The sequence below is a fragment of the Silurus aristotelis genome (assembly GCF_946808225.1).
Source record: "Silurus aristotelis genome assembly, chromosome: 4".
In the NCBI taxonomy this organism is placed as follows: Eukaryota; Metazoa; Chordata; class Actinopteri; order Siluriformes; family Siluridae; genus Silurus; species Silurus aristotelis.
In genome coordinates, this window is record NC_139577.1 from 17,615,873 (window position 1) to 17,641,142 (window position 25,270).

At 37.2% G+C, this 25,270-nt stretch overlaps 1 protein-coding gene across 1 annotated transcript; it reads right to left on the minus strand.

The window, feature by feature from the left end:
• Positions 1 to 10,562: 10,562 nt before the first annotated feature.
• Positions 10,563 to 24,731, minus strand: slc25a28 (solute carrier family 25 member 28). Its single transcript, XM_083540569.1, has 4 exons — positions 24,165 to 24,731; positions 14,609 to 14,837; positions 13,235 to 13,291; positions 10,563 to 12,307 (listed from the first exon to the last, which is right to left on the minus strand). The coding sequence occupies exons 1-4, from the start codon at positions 24,501 to 24,503 to the stop codon at positions 11,769 to 11,771; spliced, it is 1,164 nt and encodes a 387-aa protein (XP_083396695.1). The 5' UTR covers positions 24,504 to 24,731; the 3' UTR covers positions 10,563 to 11,768.
• Between the last annotated feature and the right edge of the window lie 539 nt (positions 24,732 to 25,270).

The following is a 25,270-nucleotide window of genomic DNA, read 5'->3' on the forward strand; positions in this document are numbered from 1 at the left end:
CTGTGAATATTTCTCCACTCCACTGGCCATAGATGGCCTGCCGAGAAGTCTGATATCCTCCAACCTGTTACATTTCCTCAGGATACTTCCCAACAAGTTGATATCTCACTCCCTGAGCTCTGCGTCAAGAATTTAAATGTTTTAATTACTACAGATAAGAGAAAACAAGGAGTGCATTGAGAAGCATTAACACTAGACAGCGTCTCCTATCACTGCTCAGATAGGTCATCCACTTAGACACTCTTAGAGCTTCTTACTAGCTCAGACGGCTTTAATCCCCACAGCCTTGTGCGCTTTTTGGAATACTGGTTTTGTGGTTAGCCAGGTAACATGCATGACATATGACTGAACCATAGCCAAGCCAATCGAAAATTAGCAAGTATTTTCTGAACAAAGACTGTCTGGCCTTGAACTGGTTCTGTCTTTTGGGAGTGTAGATAAAGTTCTCTGGCATAAAGGTTGCTGTTTTGCACACAGACTATGTGTGTGATTATGTATTACCTTGAAATATGTCTTAACTGCTTGTGTACTAGTCAATTAAAAGCACAAGCCACAACAGGGTGTGTGTAATACATGTTGAGGGTGTAACTAAAATGTATAAAGATCAAACAAAGACAAAAAACCCTTCAGCTCCATTTAATGCACTAGATATAGTTAGTCACCTGCAAGTATACCAATCTCTTGAAGTGCGCTAAGATCAAATAATACAATATATAAGCTTTAACCTTGCTCATTGATGTTTAATTCATGTTATTTAGAACTGCACAAGTCAGTCTAAACACTGATAAAGTCAGTCCTCATCACTGATATCAATTGTATGCTTTTTATTGCATTTCTTGGCCTTAAATTCTTTTAATAAATTATTATTTAATAAACAAGTAGTATTCTTAAATGTTATAAATACTCAGAGTTTACCACAATATTCAAGAAATCAGTTGATTCCCCCCCCCCTTTTGTTTTTTTTATAAGCTAAACAATCATAATTTGCAGCATCATCTTAAAGGTTATATGGCAATTTGACCTCTTTATTTATTTCCTAGTGGCTTATTATTGATTCAGGGTGATTTGTGTAGATCTCAGTGGACTCTCTAAGAAAAAACTATCAAGCACAGGCATGCACATGTACACACACTCACACACACACTTACACACTTATACATTTGTTGTGACAAATGCCTCAAAAAAAAAGTAAACAATGATAAAATTTCCAGTTCTCCTGTCAAGTACCTTTAGGGAATCTTTGGGTCATTTCCTCTCAAAAGAAATGGGGAGGATTGAGATTGTGAGGTCTAAACTTGTCTTGCTGTACTTCACAGGTGCAGACCAGACAATGACAATGGAACGTGTTTTCTGAACTTTGAACCTGACTATCAAAAGACATGCTCTCACCTTAAACTATACGTACCTGTCAAACTGATTTTTTTTTTTAGATATAATCCCGCAAAAGACAAATGTCCTGTATTATTTTCCTTGCTTCAGTATAATAGAGTGTACATTACTGAAAGCACAAAAAATTATAAAGAATTTATGAAGAATTAATAAGCAAGAATATAATAAAGTAAGTAATTTATATATATATATATATATATATATATATATATATATATATATATATATATATATATATATATATATATATATATAAATTACTTATAAAGTCTTATAAAATGCTTCTTTTGCTTATACAAATTGGTCTTTAATGCTTGTTAACACAGCTATATAAAAAGAATTGTTGGTCAAGTTTATTGTTGGCAGTAACTAATGCATGAAACCTCAGTAAATGTCCAGGTGAATACTGCTTTATGCTCTGTAGGAAGAATAAAAAAGAAAATAAGTGGGACACAAAGCAGCTTCTTTGGAACATTCATTTGAAACATTAATTTTGTTATTCTGGTTAACCTATGCAGGAGTCGAACGGCCCTGAAGTTATTTTATTTTTTTGTCACTTTAAATTTATTTTTATTTTTTTTGCTGTTGTATTCCACAGAATATTATTCTGAAAATTAATTTGCCCTCTGTAGCTAACAGATGATAATTTTTAAATCCATAGGTAATAGGCCGAAATGGAACACACATGTTCCTTATTTGTTTTCTTATTGAATTTTTATACAGCATTTATGAACAAAGCTTAAAAACTGGAACAAGACATGCTAAAGGAGGCTTGCCTTACCAAACTGTTTCTTCTTTGTGTCCGTGCCCAGATGCCAACAGTTTACTTGCTGCTACAAGACCAGTTATTATGCATTCAATACTGGAGACCACTAACAGTCACTGCACTACAAAAAGCAAAATTTATTAAGGGAAGTGCCCTTTTCATATCAAGCCTTGCATGAGTTTCTTTTATGTAAAGCTAAGTGTGGCGTATCCTTTTACCTTTTACTCTCTCTCTCTCTCTCTCTCTTTCTCTCTCTCTCTCTCTCTCACACACACACACGCACGCACACAAACATACACACACAATTATATACTCTTAAAGGAATTGGATTTAAATAGAAAAGACTACATGGTGGCTGTCTCTATATGAATCTTTTTGTTGGATATACAGGTATAGTAAACACTTTGTAAGACATGTAAATACATCTGTAGTAAGAAATAATTAAATTTTATACATTATAAAAGCATATATATATATATATATATATATATATATATATATATATATATATATATATATATATATATATATATATATATATATATATATATATATATATATATCAGTATACAACATCACACATATATATATATATATATATATATATATATATATATATATATATATATATATATATATATATATATATATATATATATATATATATATATATATAATAAATTGCAGCAAGCATTTTGGCAAGTTTGCAATTCTCTTGGAGATTAGTTTTTATTGCAGATTTTTTAACCAGCATTATTTTTTAATCTGAAATGTGGTACATAAAGGTATATGTGAATGTAAATATATTTAATAAAAGGAAAGAAGATTGTGAAAAATATTACTGCTATGTTATTGATAATTTTAAATGCAGTTTTGCAGTTTAAATGCATAGAACACTGTCAAAATTATGAGGTGATGAAAGGAGGTTCATTTTGGTTTAATCATTTGTATCCTACAGTATATTGTAAAAGCAACCTTACACATGGTTTAATGCCACAACTACACAAAAAAATTTACCAGCTGTGTCAAATCCTTTTGCAGTTCTGCCTCATAGGAACTAGTCTGCATGTGAACATCATCTTTAGCTTCAGCTGGGAGAAAATTCCACAAGCCCACATGGTGTAGGCCCTCTTTCCCACCTTACCAAAGCCTCCCAAACAATTTACAAGTGTTGACAAGCGCACCCGCCCCAGTGCAATCTAGTTCGCTTTTAGACACAAAATACACATTTATCTGACTAAGCTCACACAGAAATATATTTTTATGTAGTACCTCACACTGAGCTATCTCATGGTTCATTTATGTCCCAGCACCAGGCAGTGTGAAACTGAGAAGAAAAAAAAGATCCATCATCTTTTGAGTATAGCAGCAGACCATGACAATGTTTCTTTCAACGCTCGGTGAAGTATTTACTTTAAATGAACATTTACAGCTAAGCAAAGTTACAGAGCAAGAGAGATTAATTACAAAGATAGAGTAAGTGTAAATCCACATTAAGAAATAGAAAGAGAGATAGAGAGATAGACACAGAGCGAGAAAGAGAGAGAGAGGGGGAGAAGAGAGAGAGAGAGAGAGAGAGAGAGAGAGAGAGAGAGAGAGAGAGAGAGAGAGAGAGAGTAGAGAGAGAGAGAGAGAGAGCGAGAGTGTGAATATCTTGCAATTATAAAAAATAAAAAACCATACTTATTTACTTCAATCTGTATGCATACTGCTGTAAATTACACTGTTTGCTTTTGTTGCATAATCATAGTAACAAAGGTATGCAATTGAAGTTACCTGTATATTCAGCACTTAGTTACAATGCACACAGTGGCTAAAACAAAACAAAACCACAAAACAACACTAGTTGGAAAACCATATTTATTAGATTAATGGACATATTACTGTTTAGACAATTATTTTTGTCATTATGCAGAACAAGTGCAAAAAGATACAATTTTAACTCCCTGTGCTGCCTTGAAACAGCGCATTTAACCAAAGAGTTGATACCAGTCTTGTCTAAGCATAACATGAGCTCACCTGAGGGGACATATTTAAATAAGACGGGTGCATATTTAAAACAGAGTTCCTAGTTTTCTTTGTATTGTTGTTTTTGTATACAATTAAAGTCGAATAATCAGTTACCTGTCAAAGCTAAACGCTGTTTCAAAATCTGTGGAAATGTGAACGAGACAGAGATAGACAAAGAGAAAGAAAAGCTGATGCATGCAACATAGATCAAGTTGAATCAGTACCTCTCACTCCCACATACTTTCCCTGCCCAGCCCTCTTACAAAGAGTGAGAGGGTGATAGCAAAGTCAAGGGCAAAGCGTTCTGTCATGTAAAACAGAGACTCTGAGCCAAGAAATCCAGGCACAATGGAGCGCAGCCAGCAACAGATAGACGGCCCTGTTTTACCCAGACAAGCAATTGGGCAGGTGGGTTAAACCCAGATCCTTCATCAACATGCATTCCACTCAGCAAACGTGAGATCAACACTGTAGAAAAAAAGCATTTCACCTCCAGGCATTACGATTTTACTGTGCAGCTAATCTACTTTGAGTTTAGGCTAGTTAAGGTTTCACTTTAATGTCATTGTCAGCATAGGATTACAAATATAATTAAATGCATCCAACCAGTAGTGAATATTGCAAAAAAGGTTCAATTAAATAAATATAGTTCTGCTGTAATACATTGACATAAAAAGTATATAGGTTGAGGTAAACATGGTGTGGTATATAATACAGTAGACACATACAGAAGATGTATAGTAAATGCAGATGTGTGTGCAAATTCAGATATTTGTGTTTAGTAATCTACTAATCTAAATTTACCTGCAAAGGTCTTCAGTTTTTTGGTAGTTTGTTTCTTTTTTCTTCCCCCAACACCTATCTTATTCTTCCATCTTTTACCGTGTCTCTGTGTACCACCCTGATTCTGCTGACTAAAGGAAATGGGGCGTAGCACAGATAGTAGCACAGATACTAAAAGAGCAGCAGTAAGAGGACGTACTTGAAGAAAAGGGTTTGGGAAACAATCTGGTAGCACTTTTTTAACAATATTTCTCTCAATATCATAAGGTGGGGAGAGCAAGACATCAGATGTGTGTGTGTGTGTGTGTGTGTGTGTGTGTGTGTGTGTGTGTGTGTGTGTGTGTGTGTGTGTGTGTGTGTGTGTTTTATTCTTTGTATTCCTCAACAATTAGCCAACTATAACAGGTTTACAGATTTATTGTAATGAAAACCAGCATACCTCTAACTGATTACAAGTTACATTTACTACAATGGACCATCTTCAAGACGTTATTTTAATTCACATCATAGCAGCAATAAACTGTCACTCACTCAGCAGCTCCTTTTGTTGAATTAGCTGTAATTAGCAACATTTGGTTTAATTTTAGCCTATTTCTTTTTGCAAATTTCCTTTAGGTTTGAAGGGATTTATGACACATATGGGTGTTCCATAAATTGCTGAGAACACACAATTGTCTAGAGTGTCTTGATTTCTTGATGTATGCTGCAACTGCTCACTGGAAATATGTGGTCCAAATCATGCATGACAATGCTCTTGTGCACAAAAGCAAGGTTTATGAAGTCATTGCTTGTCAAAGTTGATGTGGAATAAGTTGAAAGGCCTAGCTCTGGGATTAATTAGTGCTCAACTGTGGGCAAAAATTTACACAGTCATTTTCCAAAATCTAGTGGAAAGCCTGCTTTGAAATTGGATGTTCAACAAGCACATATAAAACACATGTAATGAAGAAAAAGAGCATTGTATTATTGAAATATTTGGTCATATGTTTTCTTAAACTTTAAATTTACCCAAAGTTATAAATAATATTGATAAATAATAATCGCCTATGCTGTTCGCGAATGATTGTATGATTCCAAATTTCCACCTGTATTTTACTGAACCACTTGTCACAGGGATGTTTAAGGCCATTGTTGGAATGGAATTGACCCTAAAAACTTTAGGAAAACCTTCACTTTCACCACAATGCTACATGCTGCTACAATTCTGCATGAAATCTTCCCAACCAATTGCAACATCTTTAATAATGACACCAGGTGCCACTTGCATAAAATTTTTTCTTGTTGCTGTTGTTGCATTTTAATATATCTAGAACTCGATTCATGTAACAATAAACAAATGTTTAAAAAATCTATAATAATTTCTTCCTTATAATTTTGTTATTTTTAGACATACAGCATTTATGTTTATGCTTGTAAATACATTTTGTATGTACATATTTATAAGTACAGTCAAAAGATATTGCATTTAAATTTGAAGTCGAAATATATGCATTGAACTATGTGGAATACTTATTTCCCCTTTACTGTATGCTTGCATGATAAAATTGAACAACACTGTACATAATGCACTCTATAAACTACAGTCTGTCAAACACTGATGATTGTAGTGCATACAGAAAGTACTTTACTAGCTATCTATAAAAAAGAAAGATGGCAAGAGTGTGATGGGACAAGTGACAGTTCAGTTCAACACTTGAAACAATTTCCATTGGTGCTGTATGGTTAGATGACAGGACCTTTGCTGCAAATCTATTTTGTGATTATCGTACAATTTAGCAAAGTGATGGCAGATTTCTACAGGAAGCCTCGGTATTTCTGTGCTCTTTGGCATTAGATGATGTTTCAGCTCTTGTTTTTGTGTTGAGGCTTAATCTGCAGCAGATAAGTGAGTCGGGGCGCCTAATGCAGTAAGGGAGCTTACTCAGTCATAGCTTATTTAGACAAGACAGCCAAGGGAGCTTCTCTCCACTCAGACATCGGGATTCGTCAAAGCCACATTGAGGAGCATAGGGCACCCCTGATCCGCCAAACTCCCAGTTCAACCTCCTCCCAGCATGGAGAGCTTTGTGTCTGCTTTTAATGTACACACAGGGAACAGGGCGCCATGCTGTCTCCCCTAAACTGCCTTTCTGTGAGGGCAAGAAAACCTGATCAAATGCCTTGTCAAAGCCCAGACACTTTCTCACCCATCATATTCACCATGAAACCCTAAGCATTCCTAACAGTTACTGTAGTTAAGAGCCTCACTGACATTGATTTGTATTGTTTAAGCATCTATAGAGACACTCCTTCACCTCCACTTTGTAAACGCTGAAGTATAGTTGTTATTAGTGAGTGCTCTTTGACAAATTGATTTCTTCACACAAACTTTCAAGAAGTATTTTCAATCTAGCCAGGAGCAGCCTATAAAGAGCTTTATAGTATTACTGTGTAGGGGCTCTTTCCCCCTCTGTAAACCACCAAAATTATTCATCACATAAATTCCACAAAATGGATTCTTCTGTTCCCCCACATCCCAAACATTTATTTTATACATTTATAACATCTATTGGATTTAAGACTTGTGTGATTTGTGTTTTGCTTTTTTGGCTAGAATAAGCCATGAGAAGATGAGGGAAATTGTGGCCATGAAGGGATGCACATGATCAGCAACAATACTCAAATACATTGTGGCATTTAGATGTATCAAGGAAATGCTTTACACACTAAAACACAACCTCCACCAGCCTCAACTGTCCATAAAAAGTATAGCAGGAATTTAGATTAATTAGACAGTGCAACATTGTTTTTAGGCTTTATCTGTTTAGCTTCTAAAACAAAGTTTGGTTTGGTTGTACTGTTAAAAATGCCAAATTGGCATTTAAATTACAAAGACGATACTGCGTCTTCAAGTACTTAAAACAAAAAAAAAGGCAAGTGTTAGAGAGACATCTACTGATGCTGTGCCTATTAACTAGAAGAGGTGTCAGGAGGTGAAAGTGGATGTGGGGGAAAAAATCTGTATAAAAATGTTGATTGCACTCACTACTACTTGCTCTTTCTGACAAGTATACGATGTAAGCTCATCTGATAAAGTGGTTCTCTGTGTAAATGCTGTCAGGTCATCGAATACATTTTTTAATAATCGCCTGCCTGTCATGCTATGATAGAGATCATGTGTTCTCTAAAACATATCAAACATAAGAATGACCAAAATGGACGGTCTTTTTAACATAATGAAAATCCTGACAGTTATCCTGTGTAAAATAAATCTCTTGCCTGAAAACATGATGCATTTTACTGCATTAAAAGCTTCCAGTACACCATGCCCAGTCAGTGTTTCACTACAGCAGTATGGCTGAGAGAACTAGACTAAATAGTTTAGATTAGCAGAGGCTGTGTGCATTTACTATGAGAAGTTGAATGGGTCATCGTAGTACAGAGTACAGAGTTCATAGTCAAGTGGTCTCCATATCACAACCGGGGACATTAGGGGGTCAGAGATCAGCGCAAGGAACAAACACGAGCATTAAATGAACAGCAGGAGACTAAAGGAGCACAACTCCTCTCTGAAAACACTAAACCCAGAGGAGTGGAGTCAAACTTTGGTCAAAGCTGTGGTTTGGGGTGATTCAGTTCAACAAGTTATCAGAATGTGGTTAGAATGTATTAGCATAAAGTTTTTATGTCTTAAGCTAAAGACTAAAACAAGCAGCTGCCAATTCTGAATGTATAACAGACCTAGAATAGTGCCTCAGGGATGTCTGGCTGGCAGAATGGGCTGTCTAGTGTGAATAAAGTCTTTCACCTTTACTTACTCTTCAATAGTCTAATATTTAAATAAAGTGTAGTTGAAGTAAAAAATAATCCATGATCATATTTAAAGACAGTAATAGTGTCAGTGAGTAGACTCACAGAGACACACATCCTCTTAAGCAATAAAGGGGTCTATTAAAGTGAAAAGCAAAAACAAACATAAGCTGTCTGTCAGCAGCTCAGTGACTGAACCAACATGCAGATATGAACATAACTATATGGACACTTTCACTTTCTCACTTTCTCCCACTTATGGCACTTCAAAATTCACAGATAAGGTAATTACAATCAGACCAGACACAAGCTTTGGAAAAGAACACGCTCACTGTTTCCTCATAAAGAATCTAGACATGTTGTATCTCAATTACTTATAAACACTTCAATGTAATCCTCTGTAGACTCTTCTGAAGAAGCTCATCAGTGTGCATTGTGGACAAGCTCATGCTGGCCAGCCGCGCCATGGACGGGAGGATGGAGATAAACGAACACTGAGGCAGGGCGGGGCGAACCACACCGTCACACACTCAGACACACAAAGACTGCTCATTAACACTCCCTGTTTGAACAGGTGCCTGACTGACATGAGTGTGTGCATGTGTGTTGGATGAGTGGTAAAATATCATCTCGTGCCTGGAGATGGGTTTTGAAAAGCAACTAGCTGTTAGACATTTAATCCTGGATGACCACACTGTCTGCTCTGTGTTTGCATTGCACATGGGAAACGGGAGCTACCGCATTCAAAAACATTATAATGACATGACTCAGGGCACTAAAGCAAGTGTCAAAGTATTCGTTTGCAACAAAAGAAAATGAAAGGGAGAAGAAACCAACGCAAGGAAATGCTTTTCTTGGTGGGCGGGCTATACTCTTGTCAAAGTTTCTTGAGCTGATGATGTCCTTCAGGAGTCATTTAGAGGACTCTTGGGTGACCAAAAAAAAAAAAAAAAAAAAAGACAGCAGAGCTTGGGTCAGACTTGCATTTAATGTTGCATTAAGGAACCTGAAGGGTAAAGCCTTGTCCTGATTTCCATGTTAAAATAGTATTCAAATCATCTAAGTGGAAATGAGCATCTGACAACCAGCACCTTCTCATTCTTTTCCAACTCAGGTTATGGCTTGTTTTTCAGACGAAGGGTAAACATACCTCGAGTACAAAGGTGAAGTACAATCTCCAGACAAACGGTTGACGGCCCAAAAGGAGACAGCAGTCTGTCATACCGGCTCACTGTAATGCTGCGATAGCACGCCTTATTTGTTTGCATAATTTCTTGTTCACTGTTAAAACATTTCTTAACAAGGACTAACACCTCGGTTTGAAAAAGACTGTGATTCTGCCAGTCAAGTTCACGTTTAGCTGTTCTGAGCTTCAGGGTTCCTTCCCATTCCTTGTCTTTCGTCTCATTTCTCTCCAAGTTTCAGCATTTCTGGGGGGGAATGCTTAACAGGCCTGAGGAGGCAGGTAAAGTAAAAGCTCTACCGGCACATAACCTTGCCTCGAGTCAGGACACATATGGTCAAAGGCCACGTCTGCACCTGTGGTTTAACCCAAACATTGGCCATACCACCAACAGAGCTCCCTTTCAACTCTCCATGTCTTAGTGTTACTGAGCAGCTGAAATGCACATACCATGAACAAAAAAGATGGAAGCTGTCACAATACCACCAGACACTTAGGCTTCTACTGGTTTGTTGCATTAAAATGTAATGAATCAATGTACCAAATACATGCAAATTTAATTGAATCGGAGAGAGTGCATTTTTACAGACACAATGAAAGTTTTGGAGAGAAAAGTAAAAAATCACTATTTTAAGCAGGCAGTAGTCACTGCACTGCAACTTTATTGAAAGCTGGGAACAGGGTTGAGCAAAGACAGATGCCAAAATTACCGACTCCATAACTTATCAACATTAAGGTATAATCAAGCAACAGGGGCAATAAAACAGACTTCAGTCAAAAACCATCTATGATGTTTCCCAGAGGTCATTATATCCCTCTGTCTACAAACACTCGGTACATTACAGTAAATGCACATTACATTTACCACAATCACGTCTCTTAAATGGCCTTCAATTTTAATCAGTGCAAGTAAGAACAGTTGGTAAAATTAGAACAATATTCCAATTACTAAACACTGTTATTGCTTTCTATGCAGTTTACAGATAATGCAGTAATGTTATAAACATCAGAAGGAAATGGAGCTTCTTTTAACTGCATTTATTCCCAGCAATGCTTTCTCAAATGCTCAGGAAACTCGAAACCAATAATGTAAAATTAGGGGTCCAGAAACTCTTTCAGGATAGATTTTAAATCTAAAATGGTTATTTAACAATAAATAAGCAAAACCAATTGTTAGTAAAAGTTCATTGTGCTATTATTTTTCTATCTTTGATCAATATTAACCTTTCAATTTATATTTGGTCTAAATGCTTTGATTAGTTACAATTGTGATCTGTCCTGAAATTTAAAAAATATATCCTCAATTACTATACATCCTCAATTCCTATACATGACGCTACCTTTGCTTGTAGAAAGCTATATTACAGAGTGTTCTATTGTAGATCACTGAATTTCAAAGATCTTCCTATAATTAGCAACTTTTAACTTCGTAGAGGCTTCTGATGCCCTCTGGTGGGACCAAGGGTAATCACATTTGGGATTTCTGAAACTCTAGTGCAAAGCAACTGTTGGTATAAATATTGTTCAGATGTCCAACCAGTCTATCCCTGTGCAGTATTGAGCCCTGGTTGTTGGTGTAGTGGTGAAGATTGTATGAGAGGGAGAAAAAAATAAAATAAAATAAAGAAATAAAAAAAATAAAAAAAAGGGAAAGGAGTCCTGGGTATCTTCTGAGCAAGGACAGGCCAAGACGAGTGTGCGTGTGAGCGGCTACTTCTCTCTGTCTCTCTGTAGCATGCATGTCTTGTCGGCGTTGCAGCAAACAGGAGAGACAGCAAGAGAGAGAGAAAGTCAAGGCCAGGGGAGTTGCTGGTCAAGGGCAGGGTTCGACAATAAGCGTGCAAGCATCTACTTCTCTCCATCCCTCTGCATTCTCAGCCGCTCAAGTTGATGCTTGGTGATGACATACTTGAAGAACTCGTAAACAGACCAGCTGATGGCTGTAGAGGGCATTTGGTAGATGACTCGAGCCTGCACACCTTTGAAGTAGGCAGGCAGGCCACCCAGCCTGTATACTGTCCTGAAGGCATGGGCCAGGCCTGAGATCTGTGCTCGGCCAGGGCTCACTGAGTGCAGCGCCAGTGTCTCCTGTGTGTTTAACAGAGTCTTACACACGTCTAACGGTGTGGTGGCGGCAGCAGCCACCGCCCCAGCTAGAGCCCCGGAAATCATATGAGATGATGGGTTGTACAGTCTGTGGGGATTGAGCACCTCCTGGAGGTACTCGTAGGTGATGAAGTGCAGCGCCTGGAACGGCACGTTCATGGTGAGCTGTGTGGTATAGCTGCGGTAAAAAGCCCCAGCGCCTTCATGTCGCCAAACATAGCGCATGCACTCCAGCACGCTCTGGTAGGGCGAGTTAAACATCTGCATCCTTTGCTTCACCACTGCAAGGAACCACAGGACCCAGCATAAAGAAAAAAAAAAAAAAAAAAAAAAAAAAAAAAGAGAGAAAGAGAGAGAGTCATTAAGCAGCTAACAAACACCCAGTCAAAATATAAAAGGTCATGACTGAAATACAATAAGGCCATCAAAAGAGGAGTGTGTAGACTCATTAAACAGTGTAAGCTATTCCATCCGGACATGAGTGGATCAAATAAAGTCGTCTTTTCAGCACAGTCGAGGCCGTTTACTCAGAACGGAAGAGCTCAAGCTGCACGTGTGGTTCAAGGCAGCAGAGCAGGTGTGTACTGCCACCTGGATGTGTAAGCCTGAGCTGGAGCAATGCCAGCAGTGCTGCAAACTTCAGACCACAGATGAGAGCATTCCAGTGCAGTGCAGCTGTTAATTACATTGAAGGCTAAGTTCTCCCATAGGACCCCCCTTTACAAGTTTTTTATGGGTCTACATGTTGCAAGTTAATCACACAGCTCATTAATGCCACCTACTGGTTGGAAATGCAAAGTGCATAGAAACTGCTCTTTTAATCCTTTTGATCAGTCCCCAAACTTATCTGCAAATAACTTGCAGACCTGCTATTTTTTTAATTCAAACAAAACATTGGAGAAGTTAAAACATCAAATAAAACACTTGTGCCACCATAATATTTTATTTTGACAATTCCTGAACAAACCAACATAATATGATGCATATCCTGTATTACAATAATGATTACAAGAACCATGATATGATATTTCTAATATTTCACCCACCCTTATGTTGGTGTTCAATTGTTCATTTAGATGTGGCTCCTGTGTGTCTAGTGCAAAACCCTGCATCTACACTGGGCCCATGTGAATAAGATTAGAGATCCCTGTAGTAGACAGAACAGGCATGAATGTGGGTGTTTGAGAATTTGCATCAACTATAAGTACCTTCAGCCGGGTTCATTGCAGCGTCATGAAGCAGTGTGGCCACGCATCCTGCAGCTCCTGCCAAAATAAAATCTTAACAGTGAGCATCAAGGAGACAGGTAAGAGACAGAGTGGAGAGGAATTGCGGATACATTTTGCAATCTGATCCTGGCAAACCACTAATAAATTCAGCCACAAAAAGCCTCCGAAGATTGGGAAGAGATTAAAATGAGAAAAGACCTTCTCTTCTCGTTTATTTCCATTTATAGCTGATAAGAACACACTTACTTTAACTTAGTAACTCATTTAGCAATATTATGCACAACCTTCTGTATCAAAAACATGAACCACTTTGAAGTAAATAATAATAAAGTCTACTGCAATAATTTCATTTAATACAAATAAATAAATAAATAAATAAATAAATAAATAAATAAAAAGAGAGAAACCTAAATAAACAAAATCAAATAAATAAAAGAAATGGTTGCAAATAACAGATTTATCCACAGAAAGCATAGTCGCTTCTTTTGAAACGGCCAAACGTCTTCTCTTTGGATGTTGCAGAGCATTTTAATCTGATGAGCATTCCAGAAGCTACTCACCCACTCTGCCCCACACCTAGGCATAAAGAGAAAGAGAAAAAGAGAAACGGCAAACACCAAAGCAACACCAAACACAGTTCAGCTATGTTAACCAATTTTACTCTCAAAGCTTTAGAGGCTCTTGCGGGTCTACACAATGCAGAATTAATGCAGCTCATTTCAAGTATGACCGGCAATTCAGAAGAAAACAGTAACAAGAAGGAGGGAAGGAGGGAGGGATATTACTTCTATAAAATGTTGTTATTATGAGGAAAGCATTTGTTTAGCGCTGTCAAGATCAATTGTATTGGTAACTGATTTGTTGACAGTTTCATTTAAACAATAATAATAATAATAATAATAATAATAAGAGTAATTACCATATTTTATTTTAAAACCAACTTGTATAGACAACTGTTACAATTTTTGTCTAGATAAATGTTTATAAATAAATAAAGATAAATATGTATTTACATGCTACATTTATTAAGTGTAATATTTGGTATATTAGACTTAATTTTATTTAGATTTTTTTTTTTTTTTTTAGGAAAAATTATTTTTAAAAAAACAAAACAAAGCTTTGATCCCATCATTTAATATGAACACTTCTAAATCACAAGACAAAACAGCTGTGCCAAGTATCGGTCAATTTCCACTCAATCCAGCTCCTTAATTCTGACTCCAGATTTCAGAGTTTTAACTTTCAGATTTGTGCAGGTGATATAACTTTTCTTAACATGAGACAACAAAATATCTATTATTTCTGATTTCTGTGTTTGTTTATGTGGTCTGTGGTGTGGCAGGTGAGGTGTACCGTTCGCCAAATGACTGTTAGCTCCTGGGTAGATGACATCTCCAAGAGTCTTTTTTAGCTTCTCGTAGCAGGCAAAGTAGAGTGCATGGGCGGGCCCTGCCCCCACTGCTGTCACATTCAGGCCTCTGATAGGTCGCCAGATACCCTCAGTCCTCATGATGCGCCATAACGCATCCATTACATTACGGTAGCGGGCGGCTGGATCGGGTTGCAAGCTCTGCATGCGGGTCTGCACGGAAACAGAGTAAACAGTAGTGTTGCAAATTAGGACAATTCAGTTAGATGAAAACAAGAAGGGCATTCGCACCAGAGACTGAGCACATAATAGCAATGCTTTTGAAATCAGCTTAATCCTAACACATCATTAGCATGACTAGTTTAATGAAAGACGTACAGAACAAAGGAAAAGAATATCATTTAAAGAAATTAGATTTAATTTGCAGGCTTAAAATAAATATATTTAGTAAGTGTAAACAACAAACCATAAGGACCTAAAGACATTAAGGGAATAAAGAGAAGTCCAACTTCTCAATGAAAAGACACAACTGCCTTGCTGATAAAAGTCGCAAACAAAAAAAGCCAAGTTTACCAGATTTGTACAGCCTTTCATTCTCTGCCTGCCAAATAAAGCAGGCTACACTTAGGGACTCTTGGTGCATGTTTATGTACCGGACAGCAGATAAACTGGAAGAATTTTAGAGTGCACATACTGCACAGCATATAATTTACTACATACAGCTGATAAATCAAGAAGTGGGTCAAATACAAAATACAGCTTTCTACCGTCCACATAGTAAATTTACACAGACACCATTATGTTTGTACCCCAAACAGAAAACAATATAGGATCAGCCAGCTGATGTGGTAAATATAATTTGTGACAAAATAAAACTTCTTCAGTTTCAATTAGTAATAAGTTATTAGATTGTATGATTTACACCAAAAGCCACAAATTTGTCATTTTTAACATTTTAGCAATTATAAACGCGTTCAAGACATGTCACACAGTCTATCGTTTTTTTTTTTTTATTATTTATTGATATATATATACCTGGGGTGTTAAAAATGGCCACTGAGCACACAGCCATTCCTCTAGAACTACTATTCTTGACCTTTTGCTCTCACATCAGTCATGGAGAGAAACAAATATAAGCAAACATACATGAAACAAATCAAACAAAGCGTTTCAGTCGAGACACAATGTTCCATTATAGCATTATCCAAAAGTTTGTACATGTCTGGCGCACCCCTCACTCCACTAAGCTTTTTATAAACACATTAAGGTCATACACATGGAGGCAAGAGTGAAGCACGGCCTTGCATTGTATAGCTTCATCCCATTAAAGGCAGGCTGCAGCTGGGCGCTCAGAGGAATTATCTAACAGCTTCCTTAGCATCTCGTCCTTTGAGCATTTGCTGTCATGTACATACAACAACATAACATGCTTCAGAAAGCAACACCTGCAACAACAATCACTGAGGGGGAAAAAAAGCTGAGTTAGGGGGGGGTATTATCCATTTAGAATACTTTAAGGGCTATTTTTTTATTTTATCTAAATGTTAATAACACGCTGAAATTTTATGGTTTGATGATAGAGTTAATAATAACACAGTATAATAATAACTGTTTAAAAATACACAAGCCGGTTGTGAGAATTAAAGGAAAGGCATTAAATACATTCTGTGTATACACGTAAAATTGTTCGTTTTACAGAACAAGATTTACAGACATATGTTTAAGTTATTAAACAATAAACAGTGGGTAAAATAAGTATTGAACACATCATTTTTCTCAGGGAATATATTTCTTAAGGTGACAATTGACATTATAAAACCATATATGGACATAAATTATGTGTAATAATGTTAAATAACACGGGGGAAAAAGTATTGAACACATGGAAAAAAAGGGAGGTGAAAAAGGCATGAAAAGCCAAAACCACCAGCTGAAATCAATCAGTAATTAGAAAGCAATCCTGCCCCTTGTCAGTGCAAATTAATATCAGCTGGTTCAGTGCCAACTGGCCTGTATAAATGTGTCCCATTACCAAGGTGTCACACAAGAAACATCATAATGGGGGAAAAGCAAAAAGCACTCTCAAGACCTTCGCAACCTTATTGTTGCAAAACATACTGAAGGCATTGGTTACAGAAGGATTTCAAAACTTCCGAATGTTCCAGTGAGCACTGTTGAAGCCAAAATCCGGAAGTGGAAAGAACATAATTTTACCATAAACAGGCCATGACCAGGTCCTCACAAGATTGTTGTTTTTTAGCAAACAATACTGGCAAACTTTATATAATTTAAGGAAGGATGAATGGAAAAATGTACCGAGACATTTTTGATAAAAATAAAAAAATCTGCCATCTACCAGGATGATAAAAGGAGGGTGAACATTTCAAGACAATGATCCCAAACACACAGCCAAACTCTCAAAAAAAAAAAACTCTCAATTGGTATCAGAGAAAGAAAATAAAGCTGCTAGATTTGAATCACCTGACTTGAATTCAATTAAAAATCTATGAAAAGAACTTAAGACCAGAGTTCATCGAAGAGGCCCACAGAACCTTCAAGATTTGAAGAACGCATCCAAGACACAGATTTGTATCAGTATATGGGCAAATGTACATGTACACGTATGGCAGGCACGAGGTAAAGTATAGTGCTCAAAGCTTTTTTATGTTATGTTGTGATATTACATTATGCCACACACAATCAAATCGGATCATGTTGCATATAGCAGTCTTGTCGCAAAACTTTGGCCTGTAGAGTGCAAGATCTTGTGTCAGCCTAGGTGTCGTGCAATGGTTTTGCTGTGGAATGCAGAACCTGCAAGAACATAACCTCTTCCTAAATGGCCTAAGGTCTAGCATGATCTAACAGAATGCATTGTATTCTGTCTGCAAAAATGAGCTACGAATGAGGAAGTCAGCGGTGAAACGAGAAGAGGTTCGTTTGGTAAGATTTCTTTGAGATCTGGGAATTACCTACATACCTGCAATTAGTATATTATCTGCACTAGGAGTAACTACAGAACACACTGAGCCAAACAAAAAAAGCCCTCCCTGCTTTCTGAGAAGTCCACTGGCTTTTGCTCTTATAACAAGTCATTACTAAGAGCATAGGCACAGAAGTCAGAATGACGGTGCCTGGAAAACCCTGAACCTGAATGATAACCTCAGATTGGATTGCAAGCACAACCGGTTCCCTGTGTTTGTGTAATCGACTCTCTGAGACTGTGGTGTCCTGAGTAAAGCTTCCTAAATGTCCTCAGCAATGTCTGCCATGGCTCCAATGCTGACAGATATGCACATGTGGCACTCATCCCAATTTTAAAATAGCAAAAATATCTTGCCAATGGTCCAAAGTGTCAAGAGAGAAATAGAACATTGTAAATAACCATAAATATATATATATATATATAAAAAAAAAAGGAAAGGACAAATCTATTCCAACAAAGGACATATTATTTACAGTGGACATGAAAAAACAAGAAACACTAATATAGTTAGAGCTATTTGCAAGAACAATACTACATTGAATGATTCCCATTTCAGGTTCAATCTTCAGCATGTGTATGTGATACTTTCATGCTGTGCCCAAGTCTACAGAGGTAATGCTGAAATAAATGTCCTCTCATAAAAATGCATTATATTCATTTGAATCAGTTTTGTGAAAACAGTCTGCCACTACAGATAAATATGAAAAAATTCCCTTCACAAAATTATGGGAGAGTTATAAACTATAATTTGATTTATCCTAAATAAACCTTAAATACTTTTAAGATATTTCAAAAATATGAGATATCAAGATGAAGAAGTTTTTACTGAACATTGTAATAAAATGTAAAAAAAAAACAAAAAAAAAACAAAAGCAGGTTACAGAGAAGAATCTAATTCCCACTAACAAGAATTGGAGAATCTGTGATGATGTGGCTGTTCCATACAAAAGCTCATAGGGTCAAGGTGATGTTAAAGGAAAATCTGGCTGCCTCTACAAAAAAGTACTAAACGGGGAATGGTTCAATGACCACAAAAATAGCTACTGATACGACCATCTAAATATTCTGTACTAAATCAAGCTTAAACCCTGTGAGAAACTGAAAAAGACAATTCACACCTGAATTTGGAGCGATTTTGCATAGAGGACTGGTCTGTTCTTTACTAGACAGAGATGTTATGTTGGAAAAAAGGGAGGTGAGACAGACAGACAGGTTTGTGGACACCTGACCATCAGACTTTTACATAGGTCTTCCGCAGGTTGTAGCCACAAAGTTGGTAGCACACAATTGAAGTTATAAAATAAGATTGTCTTTGTATGCCGCAGCATTACAATTTGCTAATAAAAAAAGCACAAAAATGCCCTGTGCAGAAAGTGAGCTCCATGAAGACATGGTTTGCCAATGTCGGTGTTGAAGAAATTGAGTAGCCTGCACAGAGCTGGTACACCAACTGCACCCCTGTCCTCCTTGCCAAAGATCAGTGCCTGACCTCACTAAAGCTCTTTGGATTCAATAACTCTGAATTGAGGTGGGCTGATTGATCAACACTGATAGTTGATTGCTGGAACTATCAGATATAAGAAAAAAAAAAGTGTTTCTGCCTTTCGGTCCACCGTCATTACAAGATTGGCCTCTAGCGTCAAATAACTGATGTTACGTACTGTTAATTTTTACATGCGAGACTGAGTGCTATATTATATTTATTATTTATATTTAGTTTATTATATGTGGGGATGCATGCACTCACAAGGAGCACCGACTGAAGGTGAAGATACAATTTAAAGGTCGCTGTTTTAGCACCATTTGCTGCAGATTCAAGGTGAATTGCATTTGCTTGAGAAAAAAAAGGCTTCCAAGACATATTACAGATGTGGCAGAAACTCTGGGAGCACTGTATTGCTGTGCGAGGGGGCAATTTCGAGGGGGATGGCGTGTAAATGTAAGTAAATAAAGTACTTTCTTGTAAACAGAGCTAGTCTCAAAACTTTTTGATACCATTGTTATTTCAAAGGTGTTTCAATTAGCACATTTATGATTCAGTACTGGTTTTTATTTTTATTTTGTAATAAAGTTTTTTTTTTTTTTTTTAATCCAGTATACGTTTAAAAAACTTTTCAATACTATATAAAACTAAAATCCACTATCGGTCACTATCTCTAATTCTGAAGCAATCTTAAGTTTTGTATGTAGATTTAAAATATTTCTGAAATTCTGTGGGAGAACTATATTTGTAAAAACATGGATCAGCCAGATGTGTGTTGAGCAGCTGGTGGTGGGATCTGGAATTCTTAAATGAAGTCAATTAAGTTTAAGATGCTTACACAATCCAAAATGTTTTATTCTTTGTTACGAAATCTACTTGTCTGCCAGGCAGAAGATTTTAATATCTGGGCATGAAATCTGTTTACACTCAGGAATCTGAGCTAGGCTTGTCCATCTTCCTATCTTGCTCAATAATTTGCATCAAATCACCTCTGGCTAAGTACGTGAAAAATAGAGGGGTGTAATCAGACATGTAACGTGTCTCATATGCACATCACAGCAGAACTTATATACATCAACCAAGCATAACTTTATGGCCACTGATCAGGCATAACATGACCACCTGCCTAATATTGTGTTGGTCCCCCTTTTGCTGCCAAAACAGCCTTGACCCTTCAGACCACACAGGCCAGTCTTCACTCTCCCACAGGCCAGCCTTCACTCCCCTACGTGCAATGATCCTTGGCAGCCAATGATCCTAGATACTGACCACTGCAGACCAGGAACACCACACAAGAGCTGCAGTTTCGAAAATGCTTTGACACAATTTGGTCCTTCTTAAACTCGCACAAATCCTCACGCTTGCCCATTTATCCTGTTCCTAACACATCAACTTTAAGGGCAAAATGTTCACTTGCTGCCTAATATATTCCACTCACTAACAGGTACCATGATGAAGAGATAATCAGTGTTTATCACTCACCAGTCATAATGTTATGATGTCAAAGTTATGCCTGATCAGTGTACTTAACTTTTATTAAGATATTTGGAATCAATGGATGATTTTCAATACAAATAATAAATCAAACGTTGACTTCCTCTTTCTCTCTCGCTCTCTCTTTCTTTTTTTTATGCTGAATTGGCTAAAAATAACGGAAGGCATATTTCGACACATTAAAACCATCATGTTGTGGGTATATGCAGAAGATCTGCTGAAATGAATAGCGTGCAGTGGAGCGAAGCTGCAAGTGAACACATGATCATAGACTTGTAGTAAATGATAGTCCTGCATCAGGTGGCAGGTTTCATTCCAATAACGACTGTTCTCACAACCAAACAAATAATATAGTGCAACAGAAAATTAACATACAACTTAAATTATATTGTTTAATAGCTTAGAAAAAGATAAACTTGGTCTTAAAAATAAACCCTATAAAATAGTGAGCTTTTTTTAACAACAAAAAAAAAAAAAAAAAAAAAGCAAAACAACAAAACGAGTTTTCACTCTGTTCACAAACAGCAACTTCTCCAAACCTGCAATTTTACTAAAGAGGAGATCCACATCTGATAATGTCATGAAATGAAAACATGCCTTGTTTTATCAGTCCTCTTTAAGTCATTCTGCCATGTCCAGATGCACTGCTCCCTACACACATTATTTATTTATTTAAATGGCCCTCAGACATAAGGATTATAAATTTGTTATAGATTAAAAACTACTACGAATAGAAACATTTTTATCTGCAAAGGAATACTTTGTTTCAAATGACTGGAGACATACATTTAATTCACTGGACATAAGTATAAGGAAAGACAGGAGGATGTGTAACATGGCGTCGTCACAAAGCTGAGCGCAGGCGGCATACTGAATTATGATTTCTACTAACAGTACATACTCAAGTATTTTATTCCTCTCATACAAAAACAATTTACAAACTCTTAGAATTTATACTACACTCTTAGTGGGCATTCCATAATCACAGTACAGACCAAACATGATCTGAACAACCCAGACTCAACACACGCTCGTATTCACTTCACACATCCATGTCTTCAGTACCACTCGCATTACATCACTTCATTACCATAAACTGTTTACATGCCGCTTTTGCACATCTTTTCTGGATTGCTGCTATTGCTCTTTTGCACAACATTTTGTTTACATTTTTTGTTACTGTTTACTTTATGTCTCTTACACACCACAGTGTGCAATATACAACAGGTTTACTGGCAGCGCTATTTTGCATTTTGTGTATTTGTTTTACACTGTCTTCGGTTGTCTTTGCAACGTTTGCACCAGCTTGCACACGATGCACTGTATGTGGCGAGGACACTCACTAGTCCTAAGCTCTGTGTTTTCTGTTTTCTGTGATTGTTGTTGTACGTAGCACCAGGGTTCATGAAGAACGTTGTTTCATTTCACTGTGTAATGCATCAGCTATATATGGTATTTACCATCTTTTACCTGCTTGAACATAACCAGTAAGCACTGGTAATTAGCTGTTTTTTGAATCAAATGTTTAGAAGTAGTAAAAACATGATGCCCAACATGTAGACTAGGTTTAGAGGTGCAAGCCATCACAATGTAATAATGAATGTGGAGCTAATTAGTTACTTAAAGTGGTGTACAGACTACATGATATGATCAAAATCCTCTTCTGCAGAACAAGTAGCATTTGCTAGTTACAGCATCAATGTGAGATACATTCTTGTGAAGTGCACCGAATTTACACGTAACTACAACATACAATTGTCTTTTTTTCTGGTGGTAAACGTTACCTGTCCAGGACACCTAGTCTAGTAATGTGTGTACCTCAGCCTTTATTTATTCATTTATAGTTACATTTAAATGTTGTGAAATGTTGGTGAAACAAGCGAATTCCTGCTAATGATAACATTAACATCTATATACAGTTGAATAATTATTTCCTTTTTACAGGAAAGAGACTGAGATAGCAGATTGTCAGATCACAGAAAAAAGAAGGACAAAACCCCTCATCCTGAAAACTTTCCGTTGGTGGAAAACTTGGAGGACAGTTAAATCACACTTCTTTTATTAATGTTAAATAAATGTCTCTGGACAAAAGGCTTCACAAAGGTCAAGTAAAAAGGCATAAGAAATGCACTAACAACCCTGTGTCTGCCAAAAAATAAATAAAAAAAAACCTTTCACAAATCAGATATGAGAATCTCTTTTTCCTGTAAAATACACTGTAATAAAAAATGATGAGGACAACGATGATCATAATGAAGTAGTAGTTTATAACAGCGTAGCAGTTACGAAATAAATTAAGTACTTCGAGTACGTCGGAGTCAAAAAGAACGCAGAACAAACTCTGCCCAGACATTTTATACTGTTCTTCTCTATGAAGTGTAAATAGGATTTAGCCTTTAAATGTAAATTAAGTGTAGGAAATGAGTAAAGGAACACATGGCTGAGTGATACTACTAACGAGTATTGTTTTATGGGCATTATTTAAATGATAATCATGATCAAGACACCTTTTGGTTAGAGATCGACTCAACTGAAATTCTGATTCATAACTTTTGTATAATTTTGCAGATGAGCTCATTTTGATAGAAGCTTGGGGTGAAATCTGCTTTAAGGCAGTCTGTAAATTCTCACAAACACACCTTAGTAGCACTGAATCTGTCCACAGCACTTACATATTCAGATATTCGGATGTATACAGCTAATAAAAGAGACATCAGATGTGTCAAAATGAAGATTTTCTTTAGATTACCCAACTCTAACATAATAAAACTATGTAAAAGTACTTTATGTTGTGCTGTGACTGTCTGTGGTGTGGACCGATTTGACCCTGATCTTGCACATGTACTCCCTAACTCACGTTTCAAATAAGGGGCAGAAAACGTTTACAATGTAGCACAGCACTTAATATCGGATTTAATATCGTTTTTGCTTCTATCCGCAGCTCTTATATCGCATAATACCTACCATAGGACATATGGTATCGTGCATGCTGTGACCTACCTGCGCTCAAGCTCGTGTGACCTTGTGTGTGTGAGCGCGAGCTCTGTGGAGCTGCCATAGCAAACTGAAGCATGATTTTACAGCAATCACATCTGCACATTAACCTACAACTACGAAAGAACTGCTTTATTGGCAATAAATCAATAAATGCACTTTATCTATAATTATTATTAACTATAAATATATACCGTCGAAGTGATTAGCTAGCTAGCAGAGCAGATGGAAGGAGGCGTGGCCTTTAGCAAAAGTTAGAGAGCAAGTTAGCTCATTCAGCTCTCGGTGTTAAAGGTTAGTTTGTGTAAGAATTGCAACATCAAGCAAATACACAGGCAATTCGGCTTAGAAGTTAAACATTTCTTATGCCAGGTCAAGCTAAACTTTATAACATCGTGTGCCGACCAATAAGATAAAACAAGAGTGACCAAAAAGAACTGTTGCAAATCAAGGACTAACTAGTAAATCTCGCGTGTAGTCCATTATTTGAGTGTAACTCTGATCCATCTAGTTAGATATGGCATGGTAACTAACTATCTGACCCTAGCTGATCGTACTTGATCGAAGCTAACAGCTAACTAACCTTCACACAGTCGATAGGAAACATGAGGCAGTGCTCCATGATCCCCGCTACAGCCCCGGCCAACATGTAAGTGCTGGTAGAAGCTCCTTGAGGCAGCCCTTCGTAGTCCGGTTCCAAAATCTCGGACACTTCCTGGGACCCATGAAGCTGCATCGTGCTAAGTTCCGATTCACCTCCTATTCGCGGTGCCAGAGTTCCCATTATGCCCTCGGACAGAGCCCACATCCTGCCCCCGAGCCAGCGAACTTCAGTGCCGGCGGAAGCTCCTGCCACCGCGCCTTCTCCCCCCGGCGGCTCCGTGCTCATCCGCCTCCTGCGAACCAAACCTTCCGCTTCCATTTTCAACCAGACACACAGTCCTCTGGTTACCAACGTGTTTGCTGTAATTATCCGAAAAACATCCGGTGTCTTTATTCAAGACTGTCCAGATGTTTACACTCCGGACACGTCCATGGCCGGGCTAGGCTGGAAAGGGCAAACAGTTACCCACGCGTGAGGAAGTGCGTAGCGCGGGATGACAGGACATACAGGCCGCGGACGGAAGTGCCGAGCTTGGTTCCTGCTCTGTGATTGGATTAAAGCGTTGTCACTCAAAGTACATCGACTCACGTTGTGCGCGCAGAAACGCGAAACCTTAGATAATAGTTGTGCAAAGAAGACGTTATCACGCTCAGGAGGAAATACTTTTTGGAATGCACAGATTAACCACTCACATTTTACCACTCACATCCTGTTACTGAAATTGATTATTACTAGGCCAAATCAATGCATTAATTAATCTTCTAGTATGTCAAAGTCAATGTGCAAACAGGCAACAAGGTGCAAAGCAGAACTGGTAACAAATAGACAGCAAACTAGACAGTAGAGAAAACAATACACATAGTTAGCATAATAGACATAAAAATATGAAATATAAGAAATATAAAGGCTTAGTGCACGATAAACGTTAGCATTTGGTTTAGTGGACATGAATATAAAGCAGCATGTTCATGTATAGTGCAAACTTATTAGTAAGTAATTAAATATTGCTAAGATTTTTAATGCAAAGTTTTTGAGCCATTTCTAATCATTTAGCCTGTCATATATTATTTCTAGTGTATTATATA

What these genes read in the sequence shown, in the direction of transcription:
- slc25a28 (XM_083540569.1), bottom strand. Translation starts at nt 24,503, where the DNA reads ATGGAAGCGGAAGGTTTGGTTCGCAGGAGGCGGATGAGCACGGAGCCG. An exon ending in TTCCTATCGACTGTGTGAAG is followed by an intron (nt 14,838 to 24,164) that starts GTTAGTTAGCTG and finishes GTTTCCGTGCAG; the next exon opens with ACCCGCATGCAGAGCTTGCA. An exon ending in TAACAGTCATTTGGCGAACG is followed by an intron (nt 13,292 to 14,608) that starts GTACACCTCACC and finishes TTATTTTGGCAG; the next exon opens with GAGCTGCAGGATGCGTGGCC.